The sequence below is a fragment of the Arachis ipaensis genome, chromosome B8, assembly GCF_059453495.1.
Source record: "Arachis ipaensis isolate K30076 ecotype BB chromosome B8, ASM5945349v1, whole genome shotgun sequence".
In the NCBI taxonomy this organism is placed as follows: Eukaryota; Viridiplantae; Streptophyta; class Magnoliopsida; order Fabales; family Fabaceae; genus Arachis; species Arachis ipaensis.
In genome coordinates, this window is record NC_142443.1 from 35,322,380 (window position 1) to 35,343,490 (window position 21,111).

At 36.0% G+C, this 21,111-nt stretch overlaps 1 protein-coding gene and 1 non-coding gene across 2 annotated transcripts; both read right to left on the minus strand.

Moving 5' to 3' along the window:
• Nucleotides 1-2,309: 2,309 nt before the first annotated feature.
• Nucleotides 2,310-2,417, minus strand: LOC148547677 (small nucleolar RNA R71). Its single transcript, XR_015898771.1, has one exon. It is a non-coding gene; the product is annotated as a small nucleolar RNA R71 (small nucleolar RNA).
• A 13,239-nt stretch (nt 2,418-15,656) lies between these two features.
• LOC107614171 (BES1/BZR1 homolog protein 4) lies at nt 15,657-20,065 on the minus strand. The gene is made up of 3 exons (XM_016316401.3): nt 19,695-20,065; nt 16,092-16,861; nt 15,657-15,965 (listed from the first exon to the last, which is right to left on the minus strand). The coding sequence occupies exons 1-3, from the start codon at nt 19,908-19,910 to the stop codon at nt 15,962-15,964; spliced, it is 990 nt and encodes a 329-aa protein (XP_016171887.1). The 5' UTR covers nt 19,911-20,065; the 3' UTR covers nt 15,657-15,961.
• Nucleotides 20,066-21,111: the final 1,046 nt, after the last annotated feature.

The window sequence follows — 21,111 nt, forward strand, 5'->3', positions numbered from 1 at the left end:
GCAGAGGTTCAAGGGGAACAAAGCATCTTCATACGCTTATCTGAAATCCACCAATGAATTACATAAGTATCTCTATCTTTATTTTATCTTTATTTTATGTTTATTTTCATCACCTTAAACTCCATAACCATTTGAATCCGCCTGACTGAGATTTACAAGATGACCATAGCTTGCTTCAAGCCGACAATCTCCGTGGGATCGACCCTTACTCACGTAAGGTTTATTACTTGGACGACCCAGTGCACTTGCTGGTTAGTTGTGCGGATTTGTGACAAAGTGTGATTCACGTTTGAGAGCTCCAAGTCTTTGGCGCCATTGTTGATGATCACAATTTCGTGCACCAAGTTTTTGGTGCCGTTGCCGGGGATTGTTCAAGTTTGGACAACTGACGGTTCATCTTGTTGCTTAGATTAGGTACTTTTTAGAATTTTTAAGAATGAATTCTAGAGTTTCAAGGTGATGTTCTTACCATCACAAAAGTTGATTGATTCCCATCAATTTAGCTATTGAATGTAATGTCCTGCTTAAGCTTGGCCAAACATGTCTAATCTTTTTAAACTGAAGCTTTAGACTAACATTGCATGATTCCTGGAATTCTCATTAAAAGTTTTGATTCTCTTTATTTTCTTTTCCATATAATTTTCAAAAATCACAAAAAATTTATAAAACCATAAAAATCAAAAAAATATTTTATGTTTCTTGTTTGAGTCTATTGTCTAATTTTAAGTTTGGTGTCAATTGCATGTTTCTGTTCTTCTTGCATTTTTCGAATTCATGCATGTTCTTCATTGATCTTCAAGTTGTTCTTGATGATTTCATTGCTCTGATCTTTAAATTCTCTTGTTTTGTGTGTTTTTGTTGTTTCTCATATGCATTCTCAATTTGTTAGTGTCTTTTATATGAAAATTTTTAAGTTTGGTGTCCTGCATGCATTGTTTCTTTTATCTTAGTTGCATTCTTATTGTTTCTCATCATTAAAAATTCAAAAATATTTTCAAAATTGTGTCTTTTCAAGTCAACAATACAGAGAATTGAAGATTCAGAATATTCAACAGAGGAATCAAACAGAAAAAGCTGGGCGTTCAAAACGCCCAGTGAAGAAGGAAAACTGGCGTTTAAACGCCAGCCAGGGTACTTGGCTGGGCGTTTAACGCCCAAAATGGTAGAGATTTGGGTGTTAAACGCCAGAATGGGCACCATTCTGGGCGTTTAACGCCAGGATGACACTAGAGGGAAGATTTTGTTTTTAATTCACTTTTTTTTCAAGTTTTCATAATTTTTCAAAATCAAATCTTTTTCAAATCATATCTTTTAATTTCTTGATAGTCAAGTAATCAACTTTAATTTTAAAAATTTTCTTTTTCTAAATTGATTTTCAATCATATCTTTTCAAACATATCTTTTCAATCACATCTTTTTCAAAATTAATTTTTTCAATCATATCTTTTTTCTAATTTCAAAATCTTTTTCAAAAATCACTTTATTTCTTTCCCAATCTTAGTTTTCGAAAATCTCAATCAAATTTTCCAATTTCTTTTTAAAATCTTTTAATTTATTTTCGAAAATTCTTCCCCTCTTTTCACATCCTTCTATTTAAAGGACTAAGACTCCTCATCAAGGTGCAATTCGAACTCTGTCCCTCTTGATAAGTTCGAATTCCCTTTTCTCCACCTCCTCCTTCTATTCTTCTTTTCCTCTGACACCTCAAGGAATCTCTATACTGTGACATAGAGGATTTCCTACTTTCTTGTTCTCTTCTCTTTCATATGAGCAGGAACAAAGATAAAGGCATACTTGTTCAAGCTGATCTTGAACCTGAAAGGACCTTGAAGAGAAAGCTAAGAGAAGCTAAAGAAAAATTCTCTTTAGAGGGCCTAACAGAACTCTTCAAAGAAGAAGAAACCATGGCAGCCAAAAACAACAACAATGCCAACAATGCAAGGAAGGTGCTTGGTGACTTCACTGCACCTACTCCTGATTTCTATGGGAGAAGCATCTCTATCCCTGCCATTGGAGCAAACAACTTTGAGCTTAAGCCTCAATTAGTTTCTCTAATGCAACAGAATTGCAAGTTTCATGGACTTCCATTGGAAGATCCTCATCAGTTATTAGCTGAATTCTTGTAAATCTGTGACACTGTCAAGACCAATGGGGTTGACCCTGAAGTCTACAGACTTATGCTTTTTTCTTTTGCTGTAAAAGACAGAGCTAGAACATGGTTGGATTCACAACCTAAGGAAAGCCTGAACTCTTGGGAAAAACTAGTCAATGCCTTCTTGGCAAAGTTCTTTCCACCTCAAAAATTGAGTAAGCTTAGAGTGGAAGTCCAAACCTTTAGACAGAAGGATGGTGAGTCCCTCTATGAAGCTTGGGAGAGATACAAGCAATTTATCAGAAGGTGCCCTTCTGACATGCTTTCAGAATGGAGCATCATAGGAATCTTCTATGATGGTCTGTCTGAACTATCCAAGATGTCATTGGATAGCTCTGCTGGAGGATCTCTTCATCTGAAGAAGATGCCTGCAGAAGCTTAAGAACTCATTGAAATGGTTGCAAATAACCAATTCATGTACACCTCTGAAAGGAATCTTGTGAATAATGGGACAACTCAGAAGAAAAGAGTTCTTGAGATTGATACTCTGAATGCCATATTAGCTCAGAATAAAATATTGACCCAACAAGTTAATATGATTTCTCAGAGTCTGTCTGGAATGCAAGCAGCAACAGGCAGTACTAAGGAAGCTTCCTCTGAAGAAGAAGCTTATGATCCTGAGAACCCAGCAATGGAATAGGTGAATTACATGGGAGAATCCTATGGAAACACCTATAATCCTTCATGGAGAAATCACCCAAATCTCTCATGGAAGGATCAACAGAGACCTCAACAAGGTTTCAACAACAACAATGGTGGAAGAAACAGGTTTAGCAATAGCAAGCCTTTTCCATCATCTTCTCAGCAACAGACAGAGAATGCTAAGCAAAGCCACTCTGACTTAGCAACCATTGTCTCTGATCTAATCAAAACCACTCAAAGTTTCATGACTAAAACAAGGTCCTCCATTAGAAATTTGGAGGCACAATTGGGTCAGGTGAGTAAGAAAATTACTGAACTCCCTCCTAGCACTCTCCCTAGCAATACAGAAGAGAATCCAAAAAGAGAGTGTAAGGCCATAACCACATCTCACATGGCCGAACATGGAGAGGAGGAAGAGGCAGTGATTCCCACTGAGGAAGACCTCAATGGATGCCCACTGACCTCCATGGAGTTCCCTAATGAGGAACCATGGAAATCTGAGGCTCATACTAAGACCATAGAGATTCCATTAAATCTACTTCTGCCATTCATGAGCTTTGATGAATATTCTTCCTCTGAAGAGGATGAAGATGTTACTGAAGAGCAAGTTGCTAAGTACCTTGGAGCAATCATGAAGCTAAATGCCAAGCTATTTGGTAATGAGACTTGGAAGAATGAACCTCCATTGCTCATCAAAGAACTGGAAGACTTGACTAGGCAGAGATTACCTCAAAAGAGACAGGACCCTGGAAAGTTCTCAATCCCTTGTACCATAGGCACCATGACCTTTGAGAAGGCTCTGTGTGACCTAGGGTCAAGCATAAATCTTATGCCTCTCTCTGTAATGGAGAAGCTGGGGATCATTGAGGTACAAGCTGCTAGAATCTCACTGGAGATGGCAGACAATTCAAAGAAACAAGCTTATGGACTTGTAGAGGATGTCTTGGTAAAGGTTGAAGACCATTACATCCCTGCTGATTTCATAGTTCTAGAGACTGGGAAGTGTATGGATGAATCCATCATCCTTGGCAGACCCTTCCTAGCCACAGCAAAAACTGTGATTGATGTTGACAGAGGAGAATTGATCATTCAAGTGAATGGAGACTCCCTTGTGTTTAAAGCTCAAGGATATCCCTCTGTCACCATAGAGAGGAAGCACGAAGAGCTTCTCTCAATACAGAGTCAAACAGAGCCCCCACAGTCAAACTCTAAATTTGGTGTTAGGAGGCCACAATCAAACTTTAAGTTTGGTGTTGAACCCCCACATAAGTTTGGTGTTGGGAGGTTCCAACATTGCTCTGAACATCTGTGAGGCTCCATGAGAGCCACTGTCAAGCTATTGACATTAAAGAAGCGCTTGTTGGGAGGCAACCCAATTTTTACTTATCTATGTTAAATTTCTATTTTTTTTTTTTGTTATTTTATGTTTTCTGTAGGTTGATGATCATGTGAAGTCACAAAAACAATTGAAAAAGCAAAAACAAAGTGAAAAACAGAATGAAAAATAGAACACCCTGGAGGAGACAGTTACTGGCGTTTAAACGCCAGTAAAAGTAGCAGAATGGGCGTTAAACGCCCAGTCTGGCACCATTCTGGGCGTTTAACGCCAGAAAAGGGCACCAGACTGGCATTTAACGCCAGGAATGGGCAAGAAGCTGGCGTTAAACGCCAAAAATGGGCAGCAGTCTGGCCCTTTAACGCCAGGATTGGCAGAAAAGGGTGTTTTGCACGCCACTTGGTGCAGGGATGAGATATCCTTGACACCTCAGGATCTGTGGACCCCACAGGACCCCCATCTACCCCACCACTCTCTCTCTTCTTTACCCATTCACCAATCACCTCAATACCTCTTCCCAAAAAAAACCTCTCACCTATCAAATCCCACCATTCTCTTCACCACTCACATCCATCCTTCATAAAACCTCACCTACCTCACCATTCAAATTCAAACCACTTTCCCACCCAAACCCACCCTCTATAGCTGAACCATACACACTCCTCTCACCCCTATATAAACCCATCTTTACTCCTTCATTTTCACACAACCTAAACACCACTTCTCCCCCTTGGCCGAAACACAAAGCCCACTCCATCTCCTCTATTTCTTCTTCTTCTACTCTCTTCTTTCTTCTTTTGCTCGAGGACGAGCAACCTTCTAAGTTTGGTGTGGTAAAAGCTAAAGCTTTTTGTTTTTCCATAACCATTTATGGCACCAAAGGCTGGAGAAACCTCTAGAAAGAGGAAAGGAAAGGCAAAAGCTTCCACCTCCGAGTCATGGGAGATGGAGAGATTCCTCTCAAGGGTGCATCAAGACCACTTCTATGAAGTTGTGACCAAGAAGAAAGTGATCCCCGAGGTCCCTTTCAAATTCAAAAAGAATGAGTATCCGGAGATCCGACATGAGATCCGAAGAAGAGGTTGGGAAGTTCTCACCAACCCTATTCAACAAGTCGGAATCTTAATGGTTCAAGAGTTCTATGCCAATGCATGGATCACCAAGAACCATGATCAAAGTGTGAACCTGGACCCTAAGAATCGGCTTACAATGGTCCGAGGGAAATACCTGGATTTTAGTCCGGAAAATGTAAGGTTGGCATTCAACTTGCCCATGATGCAAGGAGATACACACCCCTACACTAGAAGGGTCAACTTTGATCAAAGGTTGGACCAAGTCCTCATGGACATATGTGAAGAGGGCGCTCAATGGAAGAGAGATTCAAGAGGGAAGCTGGTTCAACTAAGAAGGCATGACCTTAAGCCCGTGGCTAGGGGATGGTTGGAGTTCATCCAACGCTCAATCATTCCCACTAGCAACCGGTCCGAAGCTACTATAGACCGGGCTATCATGATACATAGCATCATGATTGGAAAGGAAGTGGAAGTTCATGAGGTTATATCCCAAGAACTCTACAAGGTGGCGGACAAGTCCTCTCCTTTGGCAAGGTTAGCCTTCCCTCATCTCATTTGTCACCTTTGCAATTCGGTTGGAATTGACATAGAGAGACATTCTCATTGATGAGGACAAACCCATCACTAAGAAAAGGATGGAGAAAACAAGAGAACCTCATCAAGAGCATGAGGAAATTCCTCATCATGAAATCCCTGAGATGCCTCAAGGGATGCATTTTCCTCCACAAAACTATTGGAAGCAAATCAACACCTCCCTAGGAGAATTAAGTTCCAACATGGGACAACTAAGGGTGGAGCACCAAGAGCATTCCATCCTCCTCCATGAAATTAGAGAAGATCAAAGAACCATGAGAGAGGAGCAACAAAGGCAAGGAAGAGACATTGAGGAGCTCAAGCACTCCATAAGATCTTCAAGAGGAAGAACAAGCCGCCATCACTAAGGTGGACCCGTTCTTTAATTTCCTTGTTCTTTATTTTCTATTTTTCGAAAATTGTGCTCTATGTTTATTTATGTTTGTGTCTTTATTACATGATCATTAGTGTCTAAGTGTCTATGCTTTAAATCTATGAAAATAAATCCATCACCGTTCTTAAATGAAAAATGTTTTTAATTGAAAAAGAAAAAGAAGTACATGAATTTTGAATTTTAAAACGGTTTAATTATTTTGATGTGGTGGCAATGCTATTGTTTTTCTGAATGAATGCTTGAACAGTGCATATTTTTGAATTTGATTGTTTATGAATGTTAAAATTGTTGGCTCTTGAAAGAATGAAAGGAAAAGGAGAAATGTTATCTGATGATCTGAAAAATCATAAAATTGATTCTTAAAGCAAGAAAAAGCAGTGAAAAGCTTGCAAAAAAAAAAAAGAGAAGCAAGCAGAAAAAGCCAATACCCCTTTAAACCAAAAGGTAAGGGTGATAAAAAGGATCCAAAGCTTTGAGCATCAGTGGATAGGAGGGCCCACAGGAATAAAATCCTGGCCTAAGCGGCTAAACCAAGTTGTCCCTAACCATGTGCTTGTGGCGTGAAGGTGTCAAGTGAAAACTTGAGACTAAGCGGTTATAGTCGAGGTCCAAAGCAAAAAGAAGAGTGTGCTTAAGAACCCTGGACACCTCTAATTGGGGACTCTAGCAAAGCTGAGTCACAATCTGAAAAGGTTCACCAGTTATGTGTCTGTGGCATTTATGTATCCGGTGGTAATACTGGAAAACAAAGTGCTTAGGGCCACGGCCAAGACTCATAAAGTAGCTGTGTTCAAGAATCAACATACTTAACTAGGAGAGTCAGTAACACTATCTGGATTCTGAGTTCCTATAGATGCCAATCATTCTGAACTTCAATGGATAAAGTGAGATGCCAAAACTGTTCAGAAGCAAAAAGCTAAAAGCCCCGCTCATCTAATTAATACAGATCATCATAGATGTTTTTGGAATTCATTGTATATTCTCTTCTTTTTTTATCCTATTTGATTTTCAGTTGCTTGGGGACAAGCAACAATTTAAGTTTGGTGTTGTGATGAGCGGATAATTTATACGCTTTTTGACATTGTTTTTAGTATGTTTTTAGTATATTTTAGTTAGTTTTTATTATGTTTTTATTAGTTTTTAAATAAAAATCACTCTTCTGGACTTTACTATGAGTTTGTGTATTTTTCTGTGATTTCAGGTATTTTCTGGCTGAAATTGAGGGACCGGAGCAAAAATCTGATTCAGAGGCTGAAAAAGGACTGCAGATGCTGTTGGATTCTGACCTCCCTGCACTCAAAGTGGATTTTCTGGAGCTACAAAAGCTCAATTGGCGCGCTCTCAATTGCGTTGGAAAGTAGACATCCTGGGCTTTCCAGAAATATATAATAGTCTATACTTTGCCCGAGATTTGATGGCCCAAATAGGCGTTCCAAGTCAGCTCAAGAATTCTGGCGTTTAACTCCAAAACTGGCACAAAAGCTGGCGTTTAACTCCAAAAAAAGTCTCTACACGAAAATGCTTCAATGCTCAGCCCAAGCACACACCAAGTGGGCCCAGAAGAAGATTTTTGCATTAATTACTGATTTCTGCAACCCTAGGCTACTAGTTCTCTATAAATAGGACCTTTTGCTATTACACTTGACACACTTGATAGACTTTTGATCTTTGAGAGTCTTATACACGTTTGGAGGCTGGCCTCACGGCCATGCCTGAACCTTGTTCTTATGTATTTTCAACGGTGGAGTTTCTACACACCATAGATTAAGGTGTGGAGCTCTACTGTTCTTCATGAATTAATACAAGTACTATTGTTTTTCTATTCAACTCAAGTCTATTTCTTCTCCAAGATATTCATTCGTTCTTCAACTTGATGAATATGATGATCCGTGACACTCATCATCATTCTCACCTATGAACATGTGCCTGACAACCACCTCTGTTCTACTAGCAATGGCTTGAATGCGTATCTCTTGGGTTTCTAATCTAAGATTGGAACCTTCGTGGTATAGGCTAGAATTAATGGCAGCCATTCCTGAGATCCGGAAAGTCTAAACCTTGTCTGTGGTATTCCGAGTAGGATCTGGGAAGGGATGACTGTGACGAGCTTCAAACTCGCGATTGTGGAGCGTGTGACAGACGCAAAAGGATCAATGAATCCTATTCCGACATGATCGAGAATCGACAGCTGATTAGCCGATGTTGTGACAGAGCATCAGGACCATTTTCACTGAGAGGACGGGATGTAGCCATTGACAACGGTGATGCCCAACATAAAGCTTGCCATGGAAAGGAGTATGAATGATTGGAAGAAGGCAATAGGAAAGCAGAGGTTCAAGGGGAACAAAGCATCTTCATACACTTATCTGAAATCCACCAATGAATTACATAAGTATCTCTATCTTTATTTTATCTTTATTTTATGTTTATTTTCATCACCTTAAACTCCATAACCATTTGAATCCGCCTGACTGAGATTTACAAGATGACCATAGCTTGCTTCAAGCCGACAATCTCCGTGGGATCGACCCTTACTCACGTAAGGTTTATTACTTGGACGACCCAGTGCACTTGCTGGTTAGTTGTGCGGAATTGTGACAAAGTGTGATTCACGTTTGAGAGCTCCAAGTCTTTGGCGCCATTGTTGATGATTACAATTTCGTGCACCACATTCCTAGAACTCCGACACTCAGGATTAAACTTAAGGAAAATAAACTAAACCATAAAGTAGGTAACTATCTAAGGTTCTCAAGTCTTGAATCAATTTCTAACTTAACCCTTCAATTTCTACTTCCTTTAGCCCTCCAAAATACCGGTGCATAGAGAAGCAATATAGACAAAGTAAACACAAGTAGGATGCAGATACAGCAGGTAGCAAATATAGCAGGTAAGCATAATAATCACATAGGTAAGTCCAATTAATGCATAATCCAACAAAACACACATATGCATATAATGTATGCCTGTTATATGACCGATGAGTCTCATCTATCGGTTATAAAGCTAAACCCGACATGTCCGGTAGCTAACCCTGGATAGAACACCAAACACGGAGCAAGTAGGACAATGCCGCAACCCTTGCATCTTACCCGCGTACCCGGAGCAAGGAACAACTTCACCCTTGCCTTTTACCCAGATGGTGTTATAGTTCTCAACCCGGAGCAAGTGGCGATAGAGCTCAACCCTTGCATCTTACCCGGAGTCTCAAACTCTTATCTGGAGCAAGTGGATAACACTACAGAATCTTACCCGACTTATTGACTCTTACCCAGAGTAAGTGGATAATACCACTACATCTTACCTGGAGTCACATTTATAAATTCATTCTCATTATCATTACAATTCATTTATATTCATTTAATTTCATAATCAATCTCAATTCTCATCATTCTTCTTCTTCATCCCTTTCCCGGAGCAAGTGGATAACGCCACTGCCTCTTATCCGGTCACGCATATCTCATTATCATTATAATTCATACTCAAAACACAATTCATTCTTTTCTAAATAAAGCAAACTCAAAACGTAGTCTTTTTTTATTAACTCAAAATCAAATCATAAAATCCTTAAAAATTCAAATCTTTCTAAATAACCACTTCAAACGAAACATTCTATTTTCATAAAAATTTTAGTAGCATCTCCTCTAAAACTTGGACTTTTGCCACCCCACAAGGGTCCCAACCACAAAACCAAACACATCTCGGTCATTCAAATCATTTCCAGTATCAAATTATTTCAAAATTAAACCAATTCCAATATTAAATTTTTTCCAAAAACCAACCAACTCCAATAGCAAATCATTTACGAAATTAAATCACACATCACATACCATATACACAATCCATCAATAATGCATTCAGTTCATTCCTATCTTAAGGTCTTCTAGCCTAAGTTTTCACGTGAAATTAAACATTAACTACGAGAAACCAAAACTATACCTTGGCCAATTTTTCCTAATGATCGGAACACTTCAAATATCCACCGTTCCTCAAGCTCCAAAGCTCCAATTTCTCTCCATTGAAAATTCAGCTTCCAAGGTTCACTCCCAAGCATCCAATTTCACTAATTCAATCTCCAATTCAATATAAATTCAATCTAATACATACGATTCCATACATAGCCACAAATTAACACCTAAACTTCACAAAATTAAAGTATTCACATGAGATATGAGTTTCTTACCCTACCCACAGATAATATGGGTTAAACCCAATAATTATCCATTGCTAGAGTACTCCTAAACCATCAAAATCACAAAATTTCTCAAATACCAAAACCCAAAATCATGAATTGAAGAGTGAGGACTGGCAAAAATATCAATTTTCTTACCAAATTGTTGGGTAAATTTTGTAAAGAATTTCGAGACGAATGTATGGTTGCTGACGACTCCTCAATCGGAGCTCCAAATTGAAAGATATGGGAGATTGAGTGAGAGGTTAGGGTTTGAGATCTTCCCCCTTCCCTTTCATGGAGTTTCAGCGTGAATTTAGTTATGGGAAGAAGAAGAAGGCTAAATTAGGCTATTTATAAGATGGGCCATAGGTCTGGTTTGGGCTTGGTCCAACTGGTTCGACCCAATTTTGGGCCAAACTTTTAAAGTTAGTGTCAAAATTCATATTTTAATTATCTCTACTTCTTTAAACTTTAAAATTTAAGTTTCTAATTTTTTAAATAATAATTAATTTATTGGTTAATTATTTACTAATTACCCGGAGTTTACACTTGAAAATTTGCTTGCAACTTCGCAGTGAAAAATTCTGAGAAGGCATATCCAGCATTGATGTGCTCTTAAGCCTTGGTGCTTTTCCGAAAAAATAGCTCATTCAAGTGGTAAAAAATTTCCTTGACCAATGCCATGATAGGAAGGTTGTGTTCACCTTTCAACACAAAGTTTATGTACTCAACCAGATTGGTTCATATGACCTAAGCACCCTTCATCAAAAGCCAAAACCCATTATCGATAATCGATAGTGTCACAGCTCATTTTATTGTTGGTACAACTCATTGTATTGTTGTCTGTCATAGAATATCCTATATAAAAATTCGTTTCAAGATTATACAATTCATTAGTAATTCAAAAAGTATATAGTAAATTTAAAATCAACAAATATCACCACTATATAAAGAACATGTTTTACCCATATTTATGATGAGTTTCTACAAGTAAAGTGCCTTGAATATTCGTAAGAAGTTTGACGTAATATGGCTGACACAGAATAGATAAAATGCCCAAAGAGGACTCCACGCACTATCACTTATAGCCATTAAAGCGCTAATACAGTCATGCCGATTAAAAATAATATCCCTACCATCCCTCCTAATGACATTCCTTCGTAAGTTATCCAGGAAAAAGTGGCATGTGACAGCGATCTCTCCTTCAACGATGGCAAAAGCAAGTGATACAATATTTTGGTATCCATTTTGAGACATAGCAATCAAAATAGCTCCTTTGTATCGTCCATACAAATGTGTGCCATAAACCTGCACAAGTGGTCTGTAGTGTCAGAATGCTCTAATACATGGATGAAAGCTCCAAGATACTCGGTGCATTGTCTTGACACCTTTTTCCACCTCAAATCCACAATATCTTTGTATACTATCAACATGAACCGTAGATCCTAGGTTTTGAGTACACATTGCCATACACCATGCCGACAAACACTCATAGAAAGCTTTCCAGCCACCAAAGATTTTTGCAATCAAATTTTGCTTTGCCAACCACGCTTAACTTATTGTATAGTTGAACTTCGACTGAACATCTGTAATCACAACTCGGACCTTGAGAGATGAGTTTGCTTCAATTGGAGGCTTATAGCATCCGCAATTATGTCAGAATCCAATTTCGAATGGTCTTTCGAAATTGTACCCATAGTACAAGTATGACTTTCATTATATTGTCTAATTTTCTAACAACATTTTCTCTAAATCAAACTTGCCCGAATAATCCAATCACAACCTCTCCATACTGCAAGCATTTCGCATAAAACGTTTAAGGCTCATACTTAAAAGACCCTGTAATCAACCCCCTTAGAAATGGTGTAATTCCTAATTGTAATGACTACAACTTTTCTAAAACTGAACTCTATTCCAACAGCAAATTTACCATCTTGCATAAAAGGATCGGAACACATGTATACAAAGAATAACAATTTCTAAGTTCTATAAATGTATATCTAATTATATTTAAAGTGTCCAATGTAAATATATTGTTAAATTTTCAATGATTTGTATAATATTTGATCAAATCAATCACAATAGCAAGAAAAATAATGTAAGTTATTTTTTTTATTATATTTGGTACAAAACAATCTTATTAAAAAGTACTCTCAAATTCTAAACCTTAAACTATTCCTGAAGTTAGGAGTTGCGAAGCCATAAGACAGGGAGTTCGGAGTTATAGGCATTGGGTTACAGAGTGTTCTTGAATCTTATCCGTTAGAAGCTATAGACTAAGCTGTTGAATAGGATTCCATCCCTCATTCCTATGCTTTAGTAGGCCAGAAAATGCTGCCAGAGATTAAGATGGAGGACTAGCCCGCCGTCCCTCAGGCCAAGCCCATCAAAGGCTCCCCTAAGAGTTAGATTAGTACCGGCTTGATGATTCCTTTTTGAAAGGATAAGCCTAAGAGATTGCTAGCGAGAATAATTGAGCTAAGCCTAAAAAGTCTCACTCTCAGAGAAGTGCTTTCGTACCTTTAATGCCGGGAGGAAGCCATTTCAAGGGACTTTGTATAGTTGATTATGAAAGTATAGATCAGGACTACTCAAAGCTACGGGCCTTATAAGAGGGCTTAGTGCGCTTGCTCCTCTTAAACAGCTGCAAGCCCAGCAAGTGACGTAGCTACACACTAGAAAGAATATTAGCAGCAGGTTAGGATGAGGCGGGCGCCCTACGAAACTAGACTAGACAGCAACAATGTGATTTTTGTGACGAACAAAATTTATCATTTTAAAATAATCAACTATTTTTAGAACGCACTTTAACTGGTACTTTAACTAAATCCATTAAAGATGTATTTTCAATAAATATATTATAAGTAATTTAACATCTAAAATTAAAATGTATAGCCGAAATTTAAAATTGAGAGTAAAATTGTCATAACAAAAAAAAAGATAGAGTAACATACCTGAGTTTGCTAACTCAAGAAATTCTAGTGCGTTCATAGCTTTGAAGTCCAAAGCATGCATGAAAGATGACGGATCAAAGGGATGTTGGCTTGTTAATGTGTTTATTGCAGCTCGAAATTCCATGTAGGTGGTCTTATTTTCTTCATAGTTTCCTCCCAACATGTCATTGTTGGCTAAAAACTCTTCTTCAATGTCACTGTTGTTTTCTTCCCAATCTATGTTGTCCTCTTCATTTAGGAAGGATTTGTCCGCTTTGTGACTAATAGCTAACTCCTCGAATTCTACATACTACTTGATCATCGACACGTGAGCTTTGATTCTATCAATAAATCATTAACATCTCTAGCATGGTGGTTTTATTGGTCACATTCATTACTTGAAACTCTATTACACCACCGAAAACTAACACCAGTTGCCTGTAACAAATACTGCTAAGTCTCTTTTAAAAAATCAACATGTATGTGTCGGCATAGTCCACTTTGTAATTCTACAAAGGACAGCGTGCAAAGAATAATAAAAGATGTTGGACTCGCACAAATAAATTTCACACCCTCATTTATATATGGTATAATCTCATTATCAAAATATACTAATAAACATATATTAGCTTCCATTGCTTCCACAAAAATACTTCTAAACTCTAACACTGTTATATTCTAAAAACTTTAGAAGAAGTCAAAACTTTAGCCACGTAGATGAAAATAAATGAATATGTTTTATTTTGTGAGGTTAACTTCTTTATATAAGAAAAAAAAACTAATTTTTTAACTACTTTTCATTATAAAATGGTAAAATTTTGTTTGAAATAATATTAAATTATTAATATTTTACATGCAACAAGAGAGTGACTTTGTCAATTCAATATGATAAAATGAGCTTCTCATATTATACTAATGTCTGATAATAAGCAAATTATCTTTTTTATTTTAAAAACCTCTCTCGCTCACTACGAGATGATTTTTTAACATTAAGAAAAAAAATCTTCTCCCTACAAGCGAGATTTTTTAAAAAATTTTAAAAATTAAAGATTTTTTTTTCATTATAAGCGAGATGCTTTTAAAGTAATTTAAAAAAAAATAACAAAGAGTATCTCATCGTGAGAAGGGTGAATCCACCATCCAAAATTCAACATCACACATCCCAATCTTGAAAAATAACACACACAAAAATTATATATCCAATTTTTTTAACCAATCGGTCGTGTCTGAATTTTTGAAAAGAACACTGTTTAAAGAGTTGGTAACCAAACTAAAAAGGGTACAAATAACCACATCTGACAGCTATTAAAGATTTTATGCAGGAACTGTCAATCCACGTTAGGACGCTATTAATATTTCATCAACAAAAATACTAGAGATACTAATGGTAAGTTGCGACATGTTGGAATCAATGACCACAGGCCTTAGTAGAATAGAAGGAATCTAAGACCCTAGTTACTATTTCACAGTACCACACCCCCCTTTCCCCATCAACAACTGTTTCGGCTGAAAAATAGGTCTGTTTGCACATCAAAAATCATACCTTAGCTTTTTTCCATGTCAAACCAACTTAGGTTGGTTGATTGGTCAATTCATTTATTCGTTTAAGTAAGTGTCAAAAGTTTGAATTTCACTTTGTGTATGCAACAACTCGTTGACCAACAGTAGAACTAGGGGTGGCAATGAGTAGGGTAGAATAGGGTTTGGAGCCAACCATAACCCTACCTGTAGGTTGAGAATATCCCAATCCTAACCCTACCTATTCTTAACCCACGAGTACCCGACTCTACCCGCGAGTTACAAAAAAGATGCAACATTATTATATAATTTGATGATAATCTAAAATAGAACTGATTTTTATGTAAAAAAAGTATTAAATTATCAATTAATAATCTTCTTTTAGTGACTAAAGATCTTTTACATTTATTGAGAGATTTTGGTTGTTATCTACTTAAAACATATTTTTATATAAGTATATAATATATAACTACATATGGTGCGGGTTGGTCGGATAGGATTGAAACTCAATCCGCACCCTACACAACTTACACGAGAATCCTACCTGCACCTTATTCTGCTCACTACAGATCAGGTTCGCAACCCTATCCAATTGGGTGAGGTTGGGTTGGGTACCCAAGGATAGAGTGTATGTTGTCACCCCTAAGTAGAACTTTATATGAAGCTCAAATCTATGGCAAATTGGTCTTTTGACACGATAGATTAGGAGATAGCGTAGAAAACTATAAAAAAAAAAGCTTTTTCCCTATGCAAAATTTATTATTTATTTATTGCTGTGAACATTTTGGATTTTCGGTACGAGTAAAAATTCAATTTCACTCTGATCTTTCACGCAATTCAAAGACAAAAGAGCCGTTTTGATCATTCAGTGGCAATCCATACAATGTATATTCATTCATGTTTGCAATCATAACGTTTTAACAAAGACTTACAATCATGAAAATCAATGGGTTGCGAAAGCCACCCCACACCTAACTAACACATATATGTATATTACTTGATGCTAATAAATGAAAAAAGAGTCAAAAGAAATTAAAAAAAAGGAAGCACAACCTTGCACTCACCCCAATTACCTTCTAACATTTTCTACAGAATAAGACCACAACAAAAGGACAATGTTCACATAGTCATATTCAATTACTAAAACTCCTATTTATAACAACGGCGCATCACCTGTCATTAAAAAAATCACGTTAGCAAGGGAAAATTAAATAATTAAATAAATCAATCAATCAAAATAAAGACACAAATATTGACAAAATCTGAACACAGTGTATAATAGTGTTTAGGTTAAAGTACCTTGTCTTTGAGGTACCAAGTGTGAGTTCAAGATCGTCTGCTCCAAATTCTTCATGGATTCTTTCTCCTTCCCATGGCTTGACAAGGCCGGACGCGTCGCCTCCAAACGCAAATTCATCCGAGACAGCCTCGGACATTGGAATGTCAGCAGTGTGATCAGAACCTGCCGGGAAGGCGGGAGAGCACGTCCCACTCTGTCCAGGAGTCCACATGCGCGAGCCGCTTCGAGCCAAACCCTCTTCCTTGAAGGCAAAAGGATTTGAGGACATAAGGGTGAATGTGGGCGAAGTTGGGCTAACATGGGGGAGCTTGATACCTGCAAACCATTCAGGGTCGACCACCTGGCGGCCAGGGCTAGGAGGACTAGAGGATGGCAAGAATGAGTAGTGTTGTCCTCCAGTCCACCCTGGTCCTGGCCGTCCAGACTGATCACCCCAATCGGCATTCATCCTCGGTGTCCTAGCAGTTGGAGAGCTCAAGGGAGGCGTGACAGGCGCGCTTATGGAGCCACTCTGAAGGTAAAGGTGAGGGAGCTTAGGAGATGAAGCAGAGGACGAGGCAGTGGAAAGGTTCTTGAGCCATGGAATGAGGGAATTGCCGTCGCCGTTTGGATTGTTTGATGCATAGGGAGATCTTGATGGGCTTGGGAAGGATGATGAACCAGGGCTTGGGTTGTAGGAAGCACAGGGACTTGGATGGTAAGATGAACAAGGGCTTGCTGCTGTTGAGGAACCGCCTATTATATCCATGCGCTCCAAAGGCTTGCATCCCTGATATTGCAAAACCATTTTCACATTAACATTAACATTAATGGATCAAATTGTAGCATCTAACGTATCACATTACTAAGTACTTCAAGTATATGGTATAATTGGCATAGCAGAATTGAATGATTTCCAGAAGAGTAATACTTTATTACTAACAAAATTTATCATTTTTGACTAATACTTAGTCAACACTCTAAATCTTAAGTACTAAAATTTAAATTCTAAACTCTAAATCCTGATAATATAAAAATAGAATATTGGCTAAGTGTTGACTAATATTAATAAAATGTGTTGCCCCTAACATTTTTCTTTACAGAATATTTGGTAGCATGTTCACTGTACTACGTTCGTTCTCTAAGCACTAATCTAGTGAATCCTAAATTCCAAAAATATACCAAAATGTGAGAATAAAAGAGAAAAAGAAATGAATGAGTATTTCAATTCAATCTGAAGCACTGGTCTAACATTCAAACTTGCAGTAGAATCAACATAAATATTTAGTCGAATTTAATGGTTAAAACAAGATATAAATATAGAGATAAAGAAATATAAAAATGTGTTTGAAATAAGAAACACACCCTCTATCTCAAGAATCAAATTTTCTGTTTTTGTCTAATCCTAATGATGACAACATGAATTGTTAGTTATTGACTCATTGTAGTTCTGCAATAAAAAATGGTTGTCATGAAGAAAAGTATCAGACTGTTTTAGATAAATTAATGCACATTTTAGACTTTCATGCACTTAGCAACCTAAATTAATGACTTTCTTATTGCTCAAGGAAGTGCCAAAAAAATAAAAATAAAAATAAAAAGGTGTACTATATATTGTATAAGATTGTGCTTATCTGAGTTGGTGGAAAAATGAGCAGATGAAAACAACGGTGGAAAGTGGAGTTGGAAACTTGGAATACAATGATTTTGTTATTTCAATGAAAGTCACTTTCATGTTTTAGCTCTTTTTGAACTCAGCATTTTATTATCGTTTTTTAATAAATAAATAAACAAACAAGTTTTTCAACCAAACAGACACAGTTTTCAACTTTTCATGTTACATTCATTACGTCAGTAAACTTAAGCAAACATTTTTGGTTTTGCATCTGTAGGTGTTACCAATTGAGTATCGCTTAGTTAGCACTCATTAGAATTTTGTTATCATTTAAAAATTAATTATCTAGTTACCAGTACATAACAAATGTATTAAAAATTTAAATTTTATATATTTTTTCATAAACATTTCATTAATTTACAATCTAACACGTGTCTTAGACTAAATCCAAAAACTATAGATTCTTTTCACAACAAAAAATTTACACAAAAAGAATGTTTGGTTAGGGTGAAAATCTTGATTGATGAGCTTCATATCAAATTCATTCAAAAACATTTTCAACCCATTTGTACTTCAATTATGATTGGGGGTGAAATTTGGACGAGAAAATGTACAGATAAGCTTAATGAACATCTATATAGCATGACAATTTCCACTACTTTTTATCCCAATCAAATGTTAAGAATTCCCCTCTATCGGTTTTGACTTTTGAGCCTCCATTGTAAGTTTGTAACACCAGAAAGAATTAATAATTTAAGAAGCATTTGTTTTAGTTTCTTTTCTTCCAAAAAAGAAAAGAACATATAGCTTGGTTACTTAAAAAATAACCTTTAATAAAATGAACAAAACTTAAATAAAGGTAATTTTTAATGTTTTAGAAAAATTAAACAAAATAACTTTTAATTTCAACTTTAATAATTTCCTCAGAAAAAAAAAAGCTCCAAATGGGCATGGCCGCAAAAACAATAATAGTGTGAAAACAAAAAAAAGCTGCTGCTAGTTGCTACATTTGCAACAGTGACACAGCATCCGAGGTGGGAACATCTGAGCTGGAAAAATTACCCTTTTCCCGTTTTACTCGCTTTCAAGTACCCACTTTTGGCAGACAAATCAAAAGCATCACCCAGGGGCATTTTCGTCCCTCCATTCATTTTATGGGGAAAAAAAAAAGATTTTTAAAAGTAAAAAAAATTATAACATAACAGAATAAAAAATCAATCAGAAATAAATTTATAATTTTCATTATATATAAATTAAGAGAGCATCATCCGACAAAAATGAAAAAAAATATTATGTCCTGGTTCTCAGGTTGTGAGCATTAGTCAACAAGCTACATAGATTCTTTGATGCCTCCCACTAAAATGACAGAACCAATGACAAGTAAGTGTGAAAAAAGAGAAAGAAAACACTTTTTTTTTTTAAATAAAGGACTGTCATTTACATTTTTTTTCTTGGACCGGGAAAGCCATTTACATTTCTTAGTTTTAGAAAGAACGGAAAAGAGAGTTTAATAATATCACGAAGTGAAGTAGTCTTAGTTTTTAAAATTAAGAAGCATTGCAATATCATTTACTATTTAGAGTATTATTATTGTATGTACACTAAATAATCCAAAGGGGAAAATAAGAAGCAAGATTTAGATTAATTTAAAGAAACAAATCCTTCTTGGCAGCTTAATTATTTCATCCAAGAAGCTCCATCATTTCCGTTTGTTTTTTTTTTTTCCTTAAAAAAAGTCACGTACCAACAAAAAAAAAAGTGTCTTTGAACGAACCACCAAAAGCTGATTAGAGAGCTGTTTCACTCGAATAAGTGTCTTAATTTAGTATGAAATTAATCAAATTATGTTGAAGGAACAATAATTCCAAAGCAGAAAAACCATAGCTTTACTCTAATGAGGTATAATCTCAAGAAGAAAAAGTATATACTAAGACACCATTATTCCAATTAAGTAAAATAAAATGACAGGCACTCTCTTCAACGGTTACTAAGTTAGTTAGTTGGTTACCTTGCGGTAAGTGGTGCCATCTGGTTCAACGGTCCAACCAGCTTCATTGCAAAGAGCTTTGAGGACTTCGTTGTTGTCACAGTGCTTTGGGAGCTTGAAGTTTCCGTACATTCTTAGACCGGCGAAGATCTTTGCCGCTATTGCTCTTCTCCTCCTCTCTCTCCTCTTGTTGTTCTCTCTCTCCTTCCATGTCGGAAGCCGAGTTCCTGAAGTCATAAAAGGAGGATGAGTGATCGGAGATGGGTGGCCGGAGAAGAAGAAGTTGGGAAATGGAAATGACTTTTTTTTATGAAAGAAAGAAAGAAAGAAAGGAAAAGCGTTGATTATGAGTAGAGTACACGTTGTGGAGAACACTTGATTACCCAAATTTGCGGATCAAATATATATATATATTATTTTTTATATTTTGAGTAACCTACCAAAATAGTACGAAAAGTTCATATCTCTGAATCTTAAAAATGTTAACGAGAAATAAATTCGTAAAATATCTAAAAATATGACAAAAAAAATTAGATATTAAATATATAATTTAAAAAATAATTTTAAAGATTAATTTTTTATGCAAAATTTTGTAATTATAATTAAAAAATAAAAAATATATATTTTTTAAATTTTGTAATTTTTTAAGTAAAATTTTTTTTTATTTTTTTATTGTTAATGATTACATTTTTAAAAAAAAATAAAAACAAAAATTTAAAAATCAAATTTTGTTTCAATTTTTTTTATATATTTTTTAAATATTTATTTAAATATTGTCACAAAAATATAGATATAATAAATAAGTCATTTGTTAAATATAAATTTTTTTTATTATTTATAAAAAATATAATATTTATTAATTTTTTTGTCGTATTTTCAAATCATTCAAAAACTATTTTATTAATAACATTTTTTAAGAATCTTTTAGCCAATGACTAAATCTTGAGTATCAAATTAGCAATAAACCCTTATCTTTTTTATATTTTAAAAAGTAATAAATGTTTAAATTTTTATTTATTTAAAAATTAAAAACAATATTTTAAAATACGAGAGACAGATGGCACAATGGCACTAGTGGTGCTAGGAGCACACGGCTAGTGTTTTAATTTCAATAGTTTATTCCAAGGTTCTGAAAACCGAACCGGTCATCGAATCGTTTTAGTTATTAGTTCACTGGTTTATAGGTTTAATCGGTTCGACCGTGGTTGAACCGAAAAAATCGTTTTATAATAAAATAATAAATATAAATAAACTTATATCATATACATGCAGGCAAACTCAACAATTATATTAAATTAGGGGAAGTATAAGGTATAGAGTGAATAATTCAACCATCAATAAAACAAGCAAATTCACAATAATTAAGAAGGAAGATTGAATTAGTGAGAGGTTGAGCTTCTTGTAGCAGAGAAGAGGCAGAATTGAAACAACAATCAAT

Coding starts and splice junctions, on each gene's coding strand:
- LOC107614171 (XM_016316401.3), bottom strand. CDS start 19,910: ATGACTTCAGGAACTCGGCTTCCGACATGGAAGGAGAGAGAGAACAAC. Junction 16,862..19,694: donor ATGGCACCACTTACCGCAAG/GTAACCAACTAA, acceptor TTGCAATATCAG/GGATGCAAGCCTTTGGAGCG.